The sequence below is a fragment of the Emydura macquarii genome, unplaced genomic scaffold (genome assembly GCF_026122565.2).
Source record: "Emydura macquarii macquarii isolate MOO-44397 ecotype Brisbane River unplaced genomic scaffold, CSIRO-AGI_Emac_v2 contig_2473, whole genome shotgun sequence".
NCBI lineage: Eukaryota > Metazoa > Chordata > Testudines > Chelidae > Emydura > Emydura macquarii.
The window spans coordinates 17,540,092-17,562,892 of record NW_027132610.1 but is presented as its reverse complement, the minus strand read 5'-3'; the positions used below and the strand labels follow the sequence as shown (position 1 = coordinate 17,562,892).

The window sequence follows — 22,801 nt, the reverse complement described above, 5'->3', positions numbered from 1 at the left end:
AAGTATCATCCATTTTATAGAACAGACAGATAGCAGGGGTTGGTATAAATTCATTACTAGTCATAAAATTAAGTTTGCCCCATGGAGTAGTTTTAAGTTAATGATTTGGAGTTTACTGGCTAAAGCATAACATCCTCAACTGAAATAAGCCATGACTTACTCTAGGTCTAATCTACACAGAACTGTTTAGCCACATAGCTATACCAACAAGTCCTCCAACTGGAGATGCAGCTTATACCAGGCAGGAGTTTATTTTTAAAAGCAGTAGTGTCTACAAGTTCCCCACACAAAATAAAGGTACACAAGCAACCAGACTTTCCTGTATAACTACACCTAGAAGGAAGTTTTTGGTGGCACACTTCCATTAATTATGGAAGTAATTTTTTTCTCCACTCCTCAGCAATCGGTATTCTGGCACAACTTTTATGTTTAAACCAGGCCTTAGAGTGAAAGTGTGGCTGTATAGATACCTAGCTAATATGGTTCTTCTAAAGACCAGTGCTTCCTCTTCATGGACTTCCACTATGATCTTAACAAAAGTTAGTGGGCAGCTGGCATTTTCATTTAAATTCATTTAGTGCATACAAGATAGATAGTGTAGGCCATACATAGTGTCAACAATGTGTGGAGAAGCTTGTACTGCTATATTTCTAACATGGAGCATTCTGTAGGGAGAAAAGTAATTCAGCTCCCATATTAACTAAATTCTATTTCTCAGTTGAATTTGCCAACAAGGGAACAAGCTTGCTAACTACGATTTGAGCTTATGATATGTAAATGAATCTTCAAAACGGCAGCTATAACTCATCACTTTTGTTATTAAGAGATCACTTTGCCCAACAGTTTTTTAAACTATGGAGGAAGGGAAGTAAGCAGATATGTATACAAAAATCCACAGGCTGCTGTGCCTTTGAAAGATACTGGTGACCACTCTTGGACTGAGGACATCTTCCAATAATCAGCTGGAAAAAGTCATTTTCCACAATTCTAGTCTCAGGAATTTGGTTATAATCCTGATCAATCTATAGAGCTTCAAGATATAAACAATTAGTATAAATAAAGCAAATGTAACTCGAATTGGTAAGTTGAATTGAAAGTCTACCATTTTACAGATTGTTTAACACAAGCCTGTATTAGAGTTTCAAAACACTAAGTTAAGGGGACTGTTCAAGTGCATTACTGGATCAGGCCCTAATATAGAAACTGGAGTATAGTAGCTATTTTGAAGTTCACCACTGGCTCTGCTCCGAGAAAAATTTAGCATTTTTTTTTCTCCAGTTTTCCAAATCTGTTAACACATCACTTTATTTTCCTTATTGATCATCATTTTGGTTGTTTTCTTTTAAGAGCAAGAATGTAAAATTGTGTGCATTTTTAAACCATTAGTTTATATTGGGGGTTCACCACAACTAAACATCCATTAGAATTACAAGGTAATTAGTATGATAAATCTATTCTCTAATTAGTATTCAATGTAACATTTAAACAAGACAGACACTAATATTTACAATGCAAAACAAACTACTACATATTTGCTATAGCTTGAGAGAAAAAATATGAAATAAAAATGACTGTTTAAATATTAAAGTTCTTCCTCAAATAAAAAGAGAAGGTTGCACTATATTTGATTCTGCAACTGCTGTACTCCAAAATAAGCCATACAGAATTTGCTTAATATGAACAATCTTAAATCTTTAGGTTACTAAGACAGCCCTGCATATCTAAAACCGAATAATAGAACAATTGCAAAACCAGGATTGAATCAAGGTTCTCTAAGAGGATTTGCAAACACCTCCCCACTGAAGTTACTGTTCTTCTTGCCCTTCAGGATGAGTAGTGGGTTCTTGTAGTGCACTGTTCTGTCTGTAGATAAAGGTATTGGTTACAGCCCCGAGTTCTCCCAGCTGCTCAAGCGAAGAAACACAGAGATCATGATCCTTTAACATATCTGGTAGCTTGCATAACTTCTGCTGAAGACGACGAGAACGTCTCACAGGGGTCAAGAATTTTATATCTTTAACAGTAGAGTCATTTGCCTCACACTGCATCTTCTTCTTCACACTTTAGAAAAGAAAAAACACATTTGTGGATTAAAGATGTGTATTGAGCCATGTTTAGTCCTTGTCTCTCTATGGAAACATCCATGTGAAAGTCCACTAGACACCTTACAAAACAGCAAACCATGCTTCCTGCCTTAGACAACCATACCCTCTCACTCCTCCTGCCCCGCTTGCCCCAAAACAAGAAGATAGTGACCACATGCACTCCCCCCAAAAGCTAAATCCAGAAAAGTGTTAAGTATGTTTTAAGCACAAATTCATTTTGGCAAAGGACAGAGTTCTTTTCCACTATGTTCACTAGGCCAAGAGTTGCTCCAGGCCAAAACAAAAAACAAAAACAAAAACAAAAAACCAACCTATCCACCTGACTTTTCCCTAGATTACTCTAAGTGACCTTACCTTTCTAAGTATGGAGTGGTTGACAAATTGTATTTAATTAAATAAGACCCCTCCTTTTCTTTGTCAGGAGTCTTAAATTCTAAGGTTGCATCTTTTATTGCATCTTCTGTTTTGCAGTTTGCAGACTTCTTACTTTGTTTTTTAGTTCTGTGCTTTTTACTTTCTTTAGTTAAGATCTCTTGTTTTGGCTTCGAGGATGAGTCAGTTTCCTCTTTCTTGATCACTTCATTGCTAATCTCTGCCTTCTCTTCATTCAAATTGAGCTCTTTGAAGACTTCCTCTACATTTTCTACAGAAGAGAGAGCTTCTTCGCTGACATCCTCTACATCATTTAAATCAACCTCTTCTTTCATACATTCCCCTAAAAGTTACAAGGTTAGAAATAGGGACACAGTCATGATTAGTTACAATTAAGGATCCAGTAACTAGCAGCAGAGTGTGAAACAACATGAAGAGTCAGTGGTCCAAACACTATGTTCTTTAGTAACCAGTAACAGGTATCTGAAATTCTAGAGTTTCTGCACAACAAACCATTTTTGCAACAGCAGTCTACTGATCAATAGTATTTCACATACTTAGTTTCACTCTAATCTGTTGCTAAAACCACATTTCCCCCACAAGTATGGTGAATCACCTCAAACCACAATGGCCTAAATTTTCCAAAGGCAACTAATGATTTTGGATGGTCTACTTGACACCTGAAAGCAGCCTGATTTTCAGGTGGCAGGTGCACGCTGGCTTGATTGGGAGGGAGGAGGGGGGGGTATTTATTATATTCTTTAACATCAATACATCAGAATCATAGTAATTCATGTGATATATGCCATGTCAGGTACCATTAAAAAAGGCTATAAAGTGCTAAGTGAAATGATAATGTTTGTGTGTTATATGTGTAATGGAAGTTATGGATATGTTTGTATCTATATTTCAATTTATACTGTATTTCTGGCCACACCCCAGACAGCATGGCTGCAGCACTAGCCTGCTTAATGGCCCATTAAGGAAATTCACAGGTACAATGGGCCCAGGGGGAGAAGCCAAGGATATACCTGATGAGTCACTAGGACTTACTCATGTGACTCTGGACTCCATCTTATTCCTGTAAATTTCCACAAGCAGCATGGCAAAGACCAAAGGACATAAAAGGCAGCTGCCCCACATCCATTTGGTCTTCAGCCTACCTCTGGATAAACTCACCTACAACTGAACTGAACTGAAGCTGTGAAACAAAGGACTGAGACCCATCCAGGTAGTGGATGTATACCAGAGGGACTATACAAGCCTGCAAACTCCACATTCTATTAGAAGCCTGATATATATGGACTTTCGAATCAATTGTATGTGTCTGATTGCTTTAATCCTTTAACATTTCTCTTATAGTTTGTTTCTTTCCTTTTATAAAAACCCTTTAGTTTTAGTTACTAAAGGATTGGCTGGCAGCGTGGTGTTTTGGGTAAGATCTAAACTTATATTGATCTGGTAATGTGGCTGACCCTTTGGGGTCAAGAGAAACCTTTTTGGTAAAGAGCACAGAGTTTTAAATAACTGATCTCTTTACTGGACTAGTGGCTGATTGGGAGCCAGAGACTGAAATGCAGTAAAGGGCTGTGTGTATTTGTGTACTGGCTTCTTGATTACTGGTGTGGAGGATCAGAAGCACTGTTTGTGACTGGTTGGGAAGTCTGACTTCAGTGTCACCCACCAGTGTTGGGAGAATCTGCTCTCCTTTTACAGACTATCCTGACCTTGGCATTTTCAGGTGGCTACCGTAGGCACGGACGGGTCACAAGTACTTTCTGAAGAAAAAAGGTAGGCACCTTGAATTCAGCATACTGGAAGATTCCTCAGCAGGAATTTGCAGGTGGTTTCTGATACCTTTGTGCCACTCAGTATCTGCCCTGGTTATTGATTTTTGCCCAACCTTTCTGTAACATTTGGGCCTGAGGTTGAAAAGGTTGGATACCACTGACAATCGATAAACATAAAAGGAAAACGTTTATATGAGATTGGGGCTCCCTGTCTGCCAGTGTCACTTATACCTATTAATATCATGCCTGCAGCTGAGGGGAGGAATCAGTAAGTTTTCATTAAAATTTGCATTATGTTTCACACAATATGAAGTTTAGACATTAAGGCCTTGTCTACACTAGCACTCATGCTGCCAAAACATTTGTCACTCAATGGTGTTTAAAAAAAAAAAAAAAAAAACCACGACATAAGTGTTGCCGGTGTAAGAGCTTGTTTAGCCACGTTATGTCAAATGGGAGAGAGCTCTCCCTCCGACATAATAAAACCAATTAAATATGTGGCAGAGCATTGTCCACACAAGCGCTTATGCCGGCAAAAGTTATATTGCCCAGGAGGGTGGGTTTTTTCCCACTCCCCTAAGCGACAAGTTTTTGGCGGCATAAGTGCTAGTGTAGATAAGGCCTAAATGGATCACTAGGGCAAGCTTCCATCCCATAGGATTGAATAAGATAGGATACACATTTTTTATTTATTTTTTTAATTTTTTTTTTTAAACACAAAGGTAACATTTTATTCACAGAATCAGAAAATCTTAATTTAACTGAAAGAAATGAAGTAGTCCATCTTACCAACTGACTTCAGAAGATTTTCAGTTTTCTTCATAATATCTGCCATCGTGTGTCGTAATTCATCCTTAGGCTGGAAGAAAAATTGCTTCCATTAATGGCCCATAAAGTCAGCTCCATGAGACTAATTTTGTAGCCCCTACTTAGTTATTCTAGAGTTTAAGGTAGAAATTGAAAATTAAGGTGATGTAATGTTCATAATGTAATGTACATTAACACAGTTTGCAACTATTATAAATAGGCTTGGAAAGATAGACTTATCAGTAAATGTTGAAATCAACCTGCACGTGCACACACAGAAAACAATGAAAAATATTTTCATCAATAAAAAATTTACAGATAGGCAAAGTCAGAAAAATGCTAATTGATAACTTAGTTTGATTTAAGGATATTTACAGTGTATATTTTGACGTGATGTTAAATACAAATTGTCAATTAGAGCGTTGAGATTCAAAAAATTAACATCCACTGTCATTAAATAATTAACTGTTTAACCAACCCGAATTCCTGCAAGATGAAAATTTAAACAGAAAAAAATACTTAACCCATAATTTTGCTCACCTGTAAAAATTTAAACGATTAAGCAATTTTTTTCTATTTATCATCGATATTATCTGTCAAAATTGTACAAATTGTAAAATTGAATTCTGCCAAGCCTAATTAGAAATCCTTATATTAATGCAGTTTGAACATAAGTCACTGTGCAAACAAAGACTGCAACATCATCAACTTGACCACATTGTACATGATTCACCCTGTGCAATGCAGTAGCATTATTGTTCCCGCTGGAACCTACAGTTCTGCATTTAAATCTGCTCTTTCTTTCTTTTGCAAACTTAATGTTAGCAAATCCTACAAATAAATGTAACAAGAACATGTAAGCAATATTAGAAGTTAGAGAGACAAGATAGGTGGGGTAATATTGTTACAGAATCACCTTTTGTTGGTGAGAGAGACAAGCATGAGCTACACAGAGCCCTTCAGGTTTGGGAAAAAGTACTTAGAGTGTCATAGTTAGGCCTTGTCTATACTCATGCTTATGCTGGCAAAACTTGTGTCGCTCAGGGGTGTGACAAGAACACCTCGCTGAGCGAAAAATTTTGCCAGCATAAGCGCAAGTGTAGATAAGCCCTCAAATACAGGTAAATCAGATAGTTTAGAATAAGTAGTAGCAGATATTCTAAGGGACCATTCAAGGTGAAGTGGTCCATTAACACCTCTGTAGTTATAGGAGAAAAAGGGGGGTTAGTGTGTTAGAGAGTGTTGTAATAAGTAGAGCCATGCACAGTTACAAAAATGTGGATCCACATCATGAGATTCAATTTATATCTGACCCGCCAGCCAGTCTCTTTTTTCTATGGCATCCGCACCACACGGCACCCACGTTCCTGAGCTCCCGGTTAACAGCTGATTGGCAGCCTGTGAAGCGGGGAAAGTGCCACCCGCCAGACGGCTGATCAGCAGCCAACCGCCACCCCTGGATCTCAAAGGTGGGGAAGCAGCCTCAAAGGCTATGAACCGCAGACAGCTGCTTCCCCACCTTTGAGATTGGAATCCCATCCAGCCCCTGAAAAAAAAAAAAATGGTCCACGGATATCCACAGATATAAAGCAGATATCCATGGATTTGCAGGGCTCTAGTAATAAACCATAATCCTATGTCTTTATTAATACCATATTTTTCAGTGTCTAGTAAAGTTATGAATTTAAGCTCCCAGGTTCATTTTTGGCAAGTTTTGTGCAGGTTTCCTTTGAGGATGAGGACTGATAAGTCAGATATAGTGTGATTCCTCCCCACCCCCACAAAGCAGTGTTCACACTCTCTGGTGATGTAGTGTTTTTGTCTTATTTTCCTGTGAGAGTTCATTTGAGAGCATACTGGATGAGGTATGCCACGTGTTGTGATAAGGATGTGTAGGACCAGTGGATTTTAAAAAGGTATGTTGTGGGGAGCATTGATTATTGTAACAGTGGAGATCATAGAACTGAAAGGGGACCACAAGAGGTCATCTAGTCCAGTTCCCTGCACTTATGGCAGGACCAAGCATTATCTAAAATATCTCTGAAAGGTGTTTATCTAACCTGCTGTTAAATGTCTTCAATGATGGAGATTCCACAACCTCCCCAGGCAATTGATTTCAGTACTTAAGTACCCTGACAGTTAGGAGTTTTTCCTAATATCTCACCTAAACAGCTCTTTGCTGCAATTTAAGCCCATTGCTTCTTGTCCTATCCTCAGAGGTTGAGAACAATTTAACTCCCTCCTCCTTTTAACAACCTTTTATGTACTTGAAAACAGTTGTCTCCTCTATCTTCTCTTTTTCGCCCCCCCCCAAATCTTCCCTCATAGGTCATGTTTTCTAGACCTTTAATCATTTTTGTTGCTCTTCTCTGGACTTTGCTAATTTGTCCACATCTTTCCTGAAATGTGGCACTCAGAACTGGACACAATACTCCAGTTAAGGCCTAATCAGTATGGAGTAGAGTGGAAGAATTACTTCGTGTCTTGCTTACAACAGTCCTGCTAATATATATCAGAATGAGGTTTGCCTCCACCCCCCCTTCTTCTTTTCTTGCAACAGTGTTACACTATTGAACAGAACAGAATTGGACCCAGAACTGATCCGATATGTCTGCAGGTTTTGCATCTGTTCTGCCAGGATCTAGTGCCACTTGAAGTTTCTTGTAATAAGCCATAAATCCACAATCTGTAACCCATTAACTGTCTTTTTGTCTTATGACTACAGGGGTGTTTAACAGGCCACTTCACATAAAATGGTGCCTTAGAATACGCGCTATGTATGCTAAATTATCTGTTTCATCTTGTATTTAGTTGTGACATTGTTTACCTTTCCCAACCCAAAGGAAGAACACTGTCATTTTGAAAGCTTGTCCGTCTTACCAACAGAAGTTGGTCCAATAAAAGATCTCACTCACCTTGTCTCTCTAATATCCTGGGATCAACACACTGCAAACATTAGAAATTATGGTTTTAATAATTTCTCCTAGGTGGAGCATTAGATGTCATTTTGATGCTCATTTCTCTTTTTTGAGGTAATAGTTGCAGCATAAATGAAAAGACTCATAATTGCAACAATCTTATGAAATCTGACAGCTTGTATGTTTTATTAACTCAATACAAGTGAGTTATTCTTTTTACTAGAAGCAGCCAGTGTTAATATATAGAAGTTCTTCTGCATGCACCAGTTTATACATCCATCACTCCTTTTCATTGCAAAAAAATTCATGTTCTGCTTCTCACCTGTGCTCCTGCCAGAATAGCCTCTTCATAAACAGCAATGATCTTCTCAATTGGGCCCATCTGTTCAAGACGCATGTGACACACCCAGTATTTTGCAAGTTTTTTTGCATCTGGAACACTCTGAATCAGCTTTTTCAGCATGGCACGTACTTCATCCCCTGGACAACCCTAAACATTTACATAAAATGGCAGGAAATGCTGAATCCTAATAAATACATATACCAAGGAAATGACTTTTTGCACTTGTTACTGAAAACTTGTATTTGCTTCTATATTTTTTCTAGTGACCCTGATTAAGTTGGTAATTATAAAAAATATTTACGATGAATTATTGTGGAATGTGCTAGGATTACCATCTCATCAGGATGTGCTATTCATCCACTAGTCTTCAAAATGAAACTTTTGTCTGTACCGCATGTTAGGAAATAGGAGATGGAAAAGAGAAATGAAGTTCTAGGAGTGTCACTTTTTAGATAACATTTGTAAAAAGGGTCAATAAATTAATGAAGCAACAAGTGGACTATGGGATTACTTCTTTTCCCTCTGATACTAGACACCATAAAAAGTCAATGCTAGTGTGTATCTTGCTTCATAAATCAGGTGGTTGGTTACTTGGGGCTGAATCACATCAGCCCTCCCAGCATGGAATTACTACTGAAGTCAGTGGGATTTCTCCACACTAAGGGTACACAGGATCATATTAGCATACAACAAAATTAATACCTGTTCTGTTAAATGTAGACATTCTGCAAGAGTCTTGTTGACATTTTCACTGAATAATCCTTGCTCATCCTCTTCTACTATGGTAGCCCAAAAAGACTCAACTGGTTCTTTTGGAGTTTCTTGTGATGTATGGGTCTCAGGCTGGGCTACTTGTAGTACAGTAGGGCATGGCCTCTTCATCACTTTTCCTCTGGTCACCTTCCATTCAGCCAGTCGAATTCTGCATTTAAGTAGATCAGCATATTAGCATCTGTTGTAGAATTGCTTATTTTTCACCATAAATACACAGATTAAGATTAGGGTCACCATAAATTGTACAAAAACATACTTTGAGGCTAGATAAGGAAAGTCCTTAGAGGATCTTTAATTCTCTCCTCTCTCTAATCAAGCCATGCATCTATCACTCTGGATTGGAGCCTTTGAAACTCTTGATGCCACTACTTCCATCTGCTAGGGATGTTTATGTCAAGCAATTTGAGACATTTCCATCTTCTCCTATCTAACAGCAGCAAAAGATTGAGGGTACAAAATAAAATCAACCCTGCTTTTCCTACATAATGTAGAGAACTGCTTCTAAGCTACTGGGATGGGCCCTTAAGTGTAGAGAACAAAAATTTGAACTGAGTTTATATATATGAGAAGCATTAGACCAAGTCCTAGAGACAAAATCCCTCTATCCACCAAGCAGGCAGAACATAGGGAGTGGCAGCGAAAGCTCCCTACCACAGCAGACCTCTCGGAGCCTGTTCCAGAAAGGCTATCTTTTAGGATGAGTATAGGTCAGACTCTACTCCCATTTGAATCTTTTGGCTTCATACTGAGAATGCCAATTATTGCTAATTACGGTTATCTACTGGGATAACTGCACCAAGAATTCCAAATAATTTAATATAGGCCACCAGACAGCCCTTAGCTGATAACTGTCACTAATTATCTAGGCTAGATTCAGACCTGTGATTTATAACTGGAAGACACTATTTTATTAGTGAGTGGAGCAATCTAGTTCTCCTCCCCCATTACATACAGTTTATTAGAAACACTAAATTCACTTCCACATACATCATGCACGAAGCTATTTTTTGTAAGTTGCTATGTGTCTGTGGTTTGATTAAATGTACACCAGTGTCAGGTTTTCCAAGGCTAACACAACACAAGAAGGCCTCAGACATTGGAGAGGTACTGGCACTAGATGTGTTTCTCTGATGCTGCAGAAACTACAAGGAAACAGGACAAGTTGAGGGCCTAAAACGCTGCTGCCATTAATATTTGAATTTGATTCTGTAGTTTTAAACCTTAGTTTCTTTAGTCTGATGGCTTTCAGTCAAAAAAGCTAGTTTGCAGTTCTGAGCACAAGAATTTCCATACATAAACTAGTGGACCTAAAAGCAATATGAGCACATCCACCCACAGATGAAACAAGTCTATTGAGATCTGCTTAATGAGAAAAAAAATACACCTTAAACACAGATTTTGATTAATTCAGTTACCTTCTCTCTTCTGCTGACTCTTTTGGCAGAACAGATTTTCTGTTGCCAACTTTTGAGTCCTGGGCGGTCTTGGCGCCACAGGTTACAGAAACAGACTTTGATGAAGTTCCTGATCTTACATCTCTGCGTGGGACCTCAGTTCTCTTTGCCCCAGGCACAGAGGGGGGCTTTGCATTGGGAAGAGCGGTCTTTAATAATGGTGGCCTACTTCTATCAGGCTCTCTTTGGACAGTCATATTACTTACAGATACACTTGTAACTATTTGTTTCTCCTTGTTCTGGATGGACTTTGAGTGGCTACTATAAGAAGCCCTCACAGGTGGTTTCTTCTGAAAGGGGGTGACACCTACAGATTTAGCAGCACTAGCTAAATTTGTGACTCTAATATTATTCATGACTGCATTGTTGCTGCTGGTGGATGACAGCCTCGCTGCTGGCTTAGTGGCAGAAGTTACAGGATTTTTGTTTGCAAACGAGCTCTTTGCATCCTCATTTTCTAGTGTTTTTCGGAAGGAGTTTATCTTGGATGGGATGACCTTGCCACAATATGAGCCAGGCACATGTTTCTTTGGCAGGCTGGCATCAGAGTTCTGCTTGTCTGCAATCAGCTGCTTCTCTTTTAGGTTTCTTTTGTGCAGGAAGGACTGGCTAAATGACACACGGTGAGTTTTTATTTCAACAGCTTCATCTTTGGAAGCATTAATAGCTGAACTAAGATTTTCAAGATTGCAATTTGTTTCTACAGTTGAGTTTGTCAGTATGGTAGTAGCTTTCAAGGTTTCATCCTTTGAAGAAGCAGTGTTTTTTTCCAGAGTGTTGCTTAATTGGTTCCAGGGAGGTCTATTAGCATTTTCTTTATCTTCCTGAAATTAGAAATAACAACATGAAGATATTAAAAATGCATAACATATGGCAATAGTGTAAGTTACTGAAATAAAATGCGGAAGCCTTCCTACCAGTGGTAGGCTTACAGGACTTTTGGGAAAGCGATTAACACTGTAGGTTGGCCTTGAAGAAAATGGAGATGTATCTCATCTACAAAGGAGTCAAACACAGGGCATTTGAACTGTTATCTCTACTTGCCACTGCAAAATCCTCACCCAAACACTGAATAAGAATAAAAGTGGCAATGTCTCTAGAGTCTAAAGTAATGCTGTCAAAAATACAGCCTGCAGGTCAGACTCAGACTGTGCAGAATCTAAGTTTTAATTATTAAAAAATAAGTTTCTAGCCCATATGACTGTAGAAATTGCCTCCCAGACATGAACTGAGTGTAAAACAATGTCATGTTCTTTCCCTCAGGCAGCAGACAGCCCGAAATGACATCTCAGGTGCGAACACCACATCACCTAGTAATCCTACTGGAGAATCAACTACATAGCCCAGTGACAATACTTGAATGTCAACATTAACTATTCCATTGCTGACTATTTTAGCAGATGGTATGAAAAAGGTGGTGGGAGGAAAGGCCTCCAAAAGTGGGAGTTGGAAGTTGCTGCAAGGAAGGAAGTGCAGAGGAAGAGAAACAACAGTAAAAAGCTGTGGCCTGGAATGTGCCAAAAAAATTTAGTTACTCAGACTTTAAGGTCAGAAGGCACCATTATGATTATACAGTTTGACCTCCTGCACATTGTAGGCCACAGAACCTCACCCACTCCTGAAAAGGACCCCTAACCTCTGGTACAGTTACTGAAGTCCTCAAATCATGGTTTAAAGACTTCAAGTTACAAAGAATTCAACATTTACATTAGTTTAAATCTGCAAACAACCTGTGCCCCATACTGCAAAGGAAGGTGAAAAAACCCCAGGGTCTCAGCTAGTCTGACCTGGGGGAAAACTCGTTCCTGACCCCAAATATGGTGATCAGTTAGCCTGAGAATGTGGGCAAGATCCATCAGGCAAATACTACAGAGAATTCTTTCCCAGGTAACTCAGAGCCCTCCCCATCTTGTGTCCTGTCTCCAGCAGTTTGGGATTTTTGCTACTGGCAGTCACTGATGGCAGATGACCCGTCATAGTCAGTCCCATCATATCCCCCCCCCCCCCCCACACACACACCTCATACCATACCATACACCACCCCTCTCTCCCCCGCCCCTCACACACACTGTTCTTCTCTTTGTCTTTGTGCAAGCCTCCTCCTGACATTAGTAGGAGTTTCCTTGTAGATTGAGGGGAGTATAGAGGCCTGAATTTATAACCCTCCCCACAGACCATTAAACATGGAATCCAACCCTATCCTCCAAATGAGTTTGACAGCCCTACTCTACAGCAATTGATTTAGTGCAGTGACAAGCAAGTGTATCTGAAAGAAAGTTGGAAGATCCAATGAGTTTGATGGTAAAGCTGACCTACATCTTAGGGAGATCAATTCTCATTCCAGGACACTAGCCTTCTTCTAGGTCTTAAGATTTTTTTTTCCTGCAAAAAATACAGATGGGAGAGCATAGAGACTATGCATAGAGTTTTTGAAAAGTTGATTTCTAGGATTTCACTTTACCAATTAGAGGGACACTAAGTTTAAGACCATAAAGCATGCCTTGTTTGAGAAAGGCAAGCCCCATGCATATTACAAGAGGCTTTATAGATTTCACACAATTGTCTGGGACCTATGGGTTTTAAAAATCAGTGAGACTTAGAAAGGAAGTTTTAGGACTTAACAGTGTTCTTTCTGCACAGAAAATGGATAACTTGGTTATCTATGAATCATATCTTGTTCATCTTCTTATCAATGAGATATTGATCCCTTTCATCTAGTCTAAGGGTTTCCCCTAACTCTTCCCTTGGGTGGTATTCTATAGCTCTAGTTCTCCCTGTTGGGCAACTTCCTAACACTCAGTTCTAGCCTTTCTTCTTAATTTCATTCCATTAATATAACGAGGATATAATTAGAAATAGTTATACTCTCTGGTTGGTTACTTGCACCTTTCAAATTGGAAATCCTGAAACTGCAGATGTATATTTCTTTGATATTTTCCCCTTTTCCTGACAAGGCAATTTTTGGAGAGGAATTTTCAATTTCATTTTTAATCTCCTCTTACAAGTTGTCCTAGCAACAGTTCCTGTGCACATCAGGTCTGGAAAGGCCATATGGAGTGATCTACAAGGGAGGCAAGAGTATCTTTAAACTCTGCTAAGATTTTTAGCAGATCACATATTCAATAGGTTTGTCAGTGCCTTATAACTTTGAGAAGCACACTTCACAATTATACCATGCCACATTAAATTTTTATCAGCTGCTTTTGTTGTTAAAGTGATAGTAGAATTTTTATAGTAGAAGAACTTTCCACTCCCTTAACAGCTAAAAAGATTTTATTAAAACTTTAAATAGACCAAGCATGGAAAATTTCAGCCAAAAATTATTTTCTGAAGTTATGAGCATGTGAAGACAGGGTATTATAATGGAATTTATTCTACAGTTTGAACTATAGGTGTCACAGTAAAATAATTCTAAGTCTCTCCATTAATCAGTCCCTTGTATTCAGTTCAGAAGCTCATTCTGTACAGGAGAAAAAAAAACTTAAGGATACAGTAGATCCATAAAGATAGCACTTCATAGGGCTCTGAAGGAGCACAGATTAACTGGAAATCTTAATGAAATCTTAATCAAATGAAATCTTAATCTTTTTCTGCTACACGTGCATAAGTTTTTCATGCTGTGGAAGTCACTTGTGTTAATGCTAAACAACAGTTATTTGAATTTGTAACTACAAATTCAAATCAAGAAGTTTTACCAGTGTTTCTATCAGTTCTGTTAAAAAAACAGAACAAACAAAACAAACAAACAAAAAATCTTACCATTTTCTGCTTTGCGGACTTTAAGACCTTTATTTTGGCTTGCGGTTTATTGCCAGCTGCTTTCCCAGTTCTGTTATTGCTTTTTAAAAAAGAAAAAGTGAAGAGTTAAGAATAATTAAAAATATGTTTTACATAATATACACTACAATAACATTTGTGTGTGTTAAGCAGGGAAACCATCAAAATCTAGCATTCATGGTTTTCACAAGGTAGCATGATAGTAACTGTCAGAAAAGGAAATCTATTTCAGTTTGAATTTACAAATCAAAACCACTTCACAGAAATATTTCATGCCAGCTGCATAAGACAAGTATACCAGTTCCTTTTGCCAACATACAATAGAAACAGAGTTAGTAGCTAATATTTTTGCATTAGAAGATTGTTCCATAAGACTTGTCACATGACTGTCTTCCACCTCCTCAACTAGTAGCTGATGGAATGATCCAGAGAACACAGGAGGAAACAGCCTTTGATATAGCAAAATTTTGTTACTGACTGCATCAGTAATACTGTACCTATTTTTATAGATGAAAGTGAACGCAGGTTAAGGGACTTTACCAAAGCCACAGTTATGATTGACTTGGGCCTACAACCCAGAAATCTGAGATCCAAGTCTTATGCTGAGTCCATACCGATACTCAAGAGAAAGGGCAAAAGACTGACAAGCAAGAATGAAAAATAAAATGAAAAAACTCACTGCAAAAATAAAAATCTTTAAATGGGGGTGGATTTATTTAAATGAAAGTTATTTCAATCAGCAAGTTATATTACCAAGTGGAAAACCTCGATTTAAATCAATCAATTTTTCCATTTGTACTTGAGTTAAATACTGAAAGCTGCATTCTTATTGGCCAATATAACCATTAAAACATGTTGACTTACAACTACATAGGTCCTTTAAACTAGATTTGGTCCATCTTTTTGCTATCTACATTGTACATTGTATACATTTATGCAAGCCCTTATATAGATTAATATATTAGAAAAAATGTACAATTAATAATATGATAGAAAATAGTGAATGATTTATTGCTCATTTACCAGATAATTAACTTTTTGCTCATGATTTGGGTCAAGGTACATTAAGATGGAAACTGGAATTTAATTAAATGCACAAAACAGCAAATAAAATTTATTTTTGCTAAACAAAACAACCTTAAATGTTTTGGATACATAAACTTCTCTTATCAAAAGATATTTTACATTTACAGTTAAGTGATTTATTAAGCAGAGGATAAGTATAGTAAGTGAATTAAACTATTTCAGGTCAGCCAGGGGAAATTTTCAAATATGCCTAAGTGAAAGTGACTGGAGCTTAAGTTCTTACTCGCTCAAGTCTCTTGAAAAATGAAAGTCTTAAGTTATTTGGGCTGATCTATTGTGCCAAATTTATAAAGCTTGTCCTCCTCAAAAGTTATTAGGGAAAACTCTTTTTTTTTTTTTAAACATAGAAAAGCAGCTTTAACTCCAAGTTTTTGATAGAAGCTCATGGATTCAGCACATTTAAATATTTTGAGATTATAAATTTAGCCCTTGACATATTTTGTATTAAAATCAAATTTCAATCAGGTTTATTTCTAAAAAGAAAAAATTGCAATTTAAACAAAATAAAGTAAGATTGATTATCTATGCTGCCTTAAATGAGTACCACACAAATAATGGAATGAAGTGCTGATTTAACTGAAGAACACTGGAAATGGACTATGTAAAAGGCGGCACTGAAATTGAAGGAAGAGTAAGAAAGTGAAAGCACAGATTGAAGTATTCAATTAGGATGAATAATATTGCTGCTGCATTGATAAATAGGGCTAGAAATCATTGTACTAAGATAGCATGATGGTTTTCTGGTGAACATCCTGACCTGCTACAAATCAGCTGTACAAATATAGCAAGTATTTGACATCTCATGTTATATATTCAAAGTGTAGCACAAATGGTAATTCTCACAACACCTTTATGGAGGAAAGTAAGTCTTACTCCTGAGTTTTAAAGATGGGAAATTTGAGGCACAGAAGTGAAGTGACTTGGCAAAGGTCACTTAGCAAATCAGTAGCAGGGTCAGGATTAGAACTCATGATTCTTATTCAGTCCTTCTTACAACAGAAACTCCTGTCTACAGAGGTTTGCTATCACTTGTAGTTTTAGCAAATATCTTGTGTTAAGCAGTATGTTACCCATAGACTTTTAGTCAGGAGTATAATATCAAATTAGAGAGATTTAAGTAATGGAACTTTTTTTTATTTGGTTAAGTGCTATTGATTTGTAATAAAGTTTCTCACTGCAACAGTGAAACTATCTAAAAGGGGGAAACTAGTCCTTCATGGCAGACAGATTTAATTAAACAAAGGTATTGACTCCACCTGATATTTGCCCTCTTCTCTTGCGTGAGCAAGCCAGAAATGGTCTTTTTTCTCAACATGTACTCTTCAACCTTTTGTCTTCTTTGTTCTAATGGATTAAAAAAAGTTGAACATTTAAGCCTCTGGACACAGAGATTTGAAGAAAAATTCTCTTTGACTACATATAAAAGCATCTTAATATTCATACTCTGAGCAGCTTTATCGTGTTTTTCATTTAACACTTTGTTAACCACTTCTCACAGTTGATGTTTGCTAAATTAACCATTGAGCAAGAAGAAACCCAGTCACCCCAGGTGGTGTCCTTTTATTCTCTGTGGCTGCCTCTACAAATATACATTTATTTGATCACATCTATTAGCGGAGGACTTGGGTTAATACCAGCTGTTAGTGGCAATGAGAAGGAAGGTGCAGCTTATTCCCTACTGAGAGTTCAGGTGGAATGTTAAAAATCTGCTTTTCACAGAACTAGCAAAGATTTTTCCAAGGTATAAGATCCAGAGAAAAAGCTCCATTCCATCTCTACTTACTTTAGTATTTGCTTCCTTATCACCTCCTGTCTAACATGTTTAAAAAGTCTGTTGAAAAATAGTACAGTGACAGAGGCAAGGCATTAAGGAAGATTTGGAATTGCGCTGTCACCAGTAATGCTAATTACACTATGCCTGCATTTCATTAGACCCAGCGTTGGTCTACACTAGAAAAATGTAATTATGTTAGTTAGGGGTGTGAGGTTTTACCTATAAATGTCCTAGGGTGGACTCAATTACATCGGAATAAAGGTCCCTTATACCTGTTGTGACAGAATATACCCATGTTCACATGCTACACACCATTGCAATAATGTTTGTATACAGATATGCCTTGTGAGGTATCATTTAAAAACTCAATTTGCTGGTCAGTATGGTCCTAGTAAAACACGTACAGCAATATACAAGATTCCCCTGTATGGTGTTAACACCACATGTTCCAAACCCCACAGCCCTGCCCAAACTGAAGTTGGCAAATAGGTGTATCCTAGGGTATGTCTACATTGCTGGAGCTGTGCCAGCGCTGCAGAATTGATTCTGTGGGATCAAATTGAGCGGGTCTCTACTGCCTGCTCAAATTGATCCCGGAAGTGCTCTCAGGCTGATGCCGTAAATGCACCCCCAGGAAAAGCATAAGGCTGCATCAACCAGAAGGCATTTCCCGTTGACGCAGAGCAGCGGAGATGCCGCGGTAAGTGAAAGTTAGTAAGTCGACAGGAGTGTAGACTAGGCCCTAAACAAAGGAAATGTGTGCTTGCCTTCATCTGCCTTTAAGAAGTAAATAAAGTCATCAAACAAGAAAGGAAGTTCAAACACGTGAAAAAACAGCAGGAGTATCTTCCCACCATGACTGTCTCCTGGGTCTCAGCTGGAAATGTTTTTCAAGAGGAGGACTGAAACTATAAAAAGGAAAAATACCCCAAGGTACTCCTCTTTCTCCCCTGCCCATCGCATTTACTGTGTCTGAAAAGACAAAGGAAATAGCCATTGGATTCTGGGAGGGCGCGGGTCCTGACCTAAAGAGTTTGATCAGTAAGACTGTTAAAAACATCATCTAGTGAAAAAAATTTGCTTTGAATCAAATATAGTTTGTTAAGTTAGGCACCAGTAACCATTTATCTATTTTTCGTGTAACAATCTCTGCCTTTCATGCTTTGTTACTTGTACTCACTTAAAATCTCTCTTTAGTTAATAAACTTGTTTTATTATTTTATCTAATCCAGTGTGTTCAAGTTGAAGTGTCTGGGTAACTCCATTTGGTGTGACAAGTTGCATGCATATTAGTCCTTTAAGGGAATAAAGCACTCAATATGTTTGTACTATCCAGGAGAAGGCTGGACAGCAAAGAACATGTTTCTGGGGGGAAATCTGGGACTGGGGTGTGTGTTGGGGTCACCCTGTAGCATAACCAAGGCTGGTAAGAGCCAAGGTGTGGCTGGCTGACTGCAGCACACAGACATGGCTGGGACTGACTTTGGCTATGTCTACACTAGAGACCTTACAGCGCCATTTTTTGAAATCATATTTCTAACAGCTCCTTTACACAGAAAGCAAGCTAATAGTGTCTTTAACCACATGGGCTTTTCCTTTGATGACCATGTGAGAAATGAATTTTGAATCTTTGACCTCCTATAATTACACACAATGACCACTTGCTTTGAAACTAGCACTCTTCTTCATTTGCATTCCCCAACGCTTCATTCGTATTGGATGGGTTATTTACTTACAGGCGTATACACAATATAAATGTTTGCTATTGCATTGTACAGGAACAGATAAGTGAGAACAATACAAGTAATGACCCATTAGTTATTGTGTTTAAACACCCAATACATTCTTCTACATTCAACAATTACTTTGATCTATCCTAATAGCAATTAAATTGGCGTGTGGCCCTGGGTTGACTTGGTTTGCCAACATCACAGCTTGCTATTTAAAAAAATATATTTAAGCCAGGTTGAGGTTTTGAAAACTAATTTGTGCTATTGCAACCTGAGATTATAATGAACATACTTGGGTTGTTTTTTTAAAATGCCTCTACTGGTGGAGAAGAATTTTACTAAATTGTAATAGGCAGAAAACAAAATACAGTATTGAAAATGAAGTCCTAATTCCGTAAATAAGTAAGAACAGAATTTTACTCACATTAATAGTCCTGTTGACTTCAATAGGTACATGCTTAACTTTAAACATGAATTAAGTGTTTGCAGCATTAGTAGCTAAAATTATATTTATTAAAATTCTTATCTTAATGGCAAATTATCTTTGCCCCTTTAAAAGAAAATTGCTTCAGTGTTTACAATCTAGACTTTCAATACATTAAGTTACTGTGTACTTTTTATACATGGGCCAATATTTTCAAAAACAGGTACTTGAAGTTAGGCTTTTATCCTCTATACTTAGAATCACAGAAATGTAGGGGTGGAATAGATCTTGAGAGATTATTCACTGCAGACCCATTTGCTTAGGCAGCACCAAGTAAACCTAAACCATCCCTGACAGGTGTTTGTCCAATCCATTCTTAAAAACTTGTGATGATGGGGATTGTACAGCCTTCCTTGGAAGACAATTCCAGAGTTCAACTACTCTTAGTTAAAAAGCTTTTCCTAATATCTGACCTAAATCTCCCTTGCTGCAGATTCAGCCTATTACTTCTTGGCCTACCGTTGGTGGATACAGAGAACCATTAATCACTGTCCTCTTTATAACAGCCCTTCATATGTTTGACAACTATCAGGTCCCCACTCAGTCTTTTTTTCTCAATATTAACCATGCCAATTTTTTTTCATCTTCCTCAGAGATCAGGTTTTCTAAACCTTCTATCATTTTTGTTTTTCTCCTCTGGATTCTCTCCAATTTGTCCACATCTTTTCTAAAGCGTGGCACTCAGAGCACTGGATGCAATACTCCAACTGAAGTCTCACCCGTATCGAGCACAGCAAAACCAGTGCCTCCCTGACTTACATAGGACATTCCTGTTAATACACTGCAGAAATAGCTTTCCCCCCAACTGTATTGCATTGACTATAAGTCAACAATCTGTGATACTGCTGAAAGAGATCTAGAGGTTATAGTGTACTACCAAGCAAGTTATTCCCCATTTTGTAGTTGTGCATTTGATTTTTCCTTCTTAAGTGTACTCTCCACTGCATTATCCAACTAATTAGTGAAAATATTGAACAGTACAAGACCCAGGACTGACTTCCTGTGAGATCCCACTAGATATGCCCTCCTACTTTGACAGCAAATCATTGATAACTACTCTTTGAGTGTTTTTTCAACCAGTTTTGCAACCACCTTACAATAATTTCATCTAGATGCATCTTCTAGTTTGCTTATGAGTATGTCACATGGAATTGTGTCAAAAGTCTCTTAAAATCAAGATATACCCAGTCTACTGGTTCTCCCCATCCACTAAGACAAAAAAAGAAGGAAATTAGGTTGGTTTGGCATGATTTGTTCTTGACAAATCCATGCTAACTATTCTTTATGACCCTTAGATACATAAGAATAGTATATTAAAATGCATCTATATGATTTAAAGGCAAAACTCCCATTAACCTCAAAACTGCAAAAGCTGATGAATATAGTCTTGACTTATGGAAACTCAACATATCAAAAGGCAATACTGGCTGTAGTTACAAAATGGGCTATTTTGCTTATCAATTTTGTATTTGAATTGGTTTTGTTCTCATAGTCACATAGTAAGGACTCAGACTTGTCTATTCCAGCATTTTAAATGTGAAACTTCTCTAGGTAAATCTGAAATTATATTAACAATTGATCAAACAAGTACAAAATCATCCACTCTAGCAATTACAGACTATAAAAAGTGGAGGTGGTGGTCAGGAATACCAACATGTTTTAAATAAGACATCCTATTTAAGTTTTATAATTCTTTTTTTTTTTTAAAGCATCACAATTTTTATCTGCTCTGGTGAGAGCATTTGCCTTTCTGACCAAGTAGGCCCTCCTTTTGTTACTCAAATTCCCAGTATTGGGGTTCTCTTAAAATCTATAGGGTCTCTGATGACCAGATGGCAGCATTGGTCAAGAGCAATTTTGTATCTGCCTGCTTAAGAAGTTGTGATCTTTCCTTTCAGATACTGCTCTCACCAATATCATCCATGCCTCTTCTCATCTCTAGATTGGATTACTGCAGTGTGCTCTAAATGGAGTCATGCTTGAAGACAGAGAAACATCAGCTAACGATGAAAATGCAGCTGATCAGTTATTTAAGATTGTATACAGGAGCACGTATTTGTACTCCAGAAACTGTGGTGGATTCTACTTAAAACCAACAACCTGAATAGTACCTGGATGCTGTTATGTAAAGCCCATTATGCTGGGGCTCCTAGGTATCCAAGAAAATGGCTGTCCCAGACAATTGAGATAATCTTGGACTGTCCGCAGATTAGTAAATCACAGGTTTGCAGCAGACTGATCTCAGAGCATCCTTTCTGTGGAATTTGCTTCCCCCACTTAAATCAGACAGTGTCCCAAATTAGATAATCTTCAAGGCATACTTTCGCCGAGCCGTTTTTGTTTAAAAGAAGGAAACAGGACGAATTTAGCTATTTTGTCATCACGGGTGTCTTTTCCAATCAGTTTCTTTAAACAAAAAGTTACCCTTAAGGCACCGCACTAGTAATAGTGATGCATGTTAGAGACAAGTCGGATTGTACTGTCTGTCCCTGGAACACGTTCATACCGTGCTGGAAAAGCGTGTTAAGAAGTTGAGTGATTCAGTGTAAAGTAACGCGATGTTTTCACGTTAAAGAGGCGATCCTGCCTTTTCAGACAAGACAGGGGAGACAGACCCTGCCTCGGCTCGTCTCTCCGTATTGCTGGAGCGTGTGTTGCGGTAGCCTTGCTGGCCCCAGGATACTGGAGAGACTGAGGAGCCGTGGGGTGAGGCTATCCAATAACAGGTATTACCTGACCTCCCTGGCCCGTCTCTCTGGTGGGATTTTGGCAGCTGTGCACATTTCAGACCCGGGTTCGGCCGCTGGCCCATCTCCCACCCCGCCCCCCACCGCCAGACCGTTATGCGACAAACCGCCGAGTGAGGCTCAGAGCCGCCGCAGCTAGGCGGGCCGGAGCCAGCCCCGCAAGGGCCGGGGAGGGGGGTCCCCCCCCGAGCAAGGGGGCGGGATGGGTCCCGGCGGGTGCACGGCGCGGGACAGCACCACCGGCGGGAAGACCCGGCTCACGGGCGGCTTCACGGCACCGCCCCGGCGGAGGGGCTCTACCCCGAGCCCCAGCCATGCGCGGCCGGGCGATGAGCGCCCCTCGGGGGTGGGGGGGCCTTACCTCTGTAGGCCGGCTCGGCTCTCCGGGTGGGTGCGAGCTGGGGAGGGAGGCGGCCGCTCATGGCCGCGGACGATTTATACGCGGGAGGGGGGGAGGGGGGAAGCGACAGAATCACGCCGACGGCGCGCGACCCGCCGCGGCCCCGGGTTCGGCCACCACCAGACCAGACCAGACCAGCTCCGGCCTCCTCCTCCTCGACTCCCTCCGGCTGCTATCTCCATGCATCCGTTTGAATTACGCGCCCGCTACCGCCTCCCGGATTGGCCCGGCCGCGAGACT

The 22,801-nt window shown here is 39.0% G+C and overlaps 1 protein-coding gene across 1 annotated transcript; it reads right to left on the bottom strand.

Annotated features, from left to right (window-relative positions):
- Positions 1–252: 252 nt before the first annotated feature.
- On the bottom strand, positions 253–22,703 carry CKAP2 (cytoskeleton associated protein 2). Its single transcript, XM_067563058.1, has 9 exons — positions 22,523–22,703; positions 16,683–16,770; positions 14,323–14,401; positions 10,525–11,387; positions 9,038–9,257; positions 8,315–8,482; positions 5,057–5,126; positions 2,460–2,820; positions 253–2,061 (listed from the first exon to the last, which is right to left on the bottom strand). Exons 1-9 carry the CDS (start codon positions 22,581–22,583, stop codon positions 1,806–1,808), a joined length of 2,166 nt encoding a protein of 721 aa, XP_067419159.1. The 5' UTR covers positions 22,584–22,703; the 3' UTR covers positions 253–1,805.
- Positions 22,704–22,801: the final 98 nt, after the last annotated feature.

Coding starts and splice junctions, on each gene's coding strand:
- CKAP2 (XM_067563058.1), bottom strand. CDS start 22,583: ATGAGCGGCCGCCTCCCTCCCCAGCTCGCACCCACCCGGAGAGCCGAG. Junction 14,402..16,682: donor GAGAAGAGGGCAAATATCAG/GTGGAGTCAATA, acceptor TTTTTTAAAAAG/CAATAACAGAACTGGGAAAG. Junction 2,821..5,056: donor AAATCTTCTGAAGTCAGTTG/GTAAGATGGACT, acceptor TGTAACTTTTAG/GGGAATGTATGAAAGAAGAG.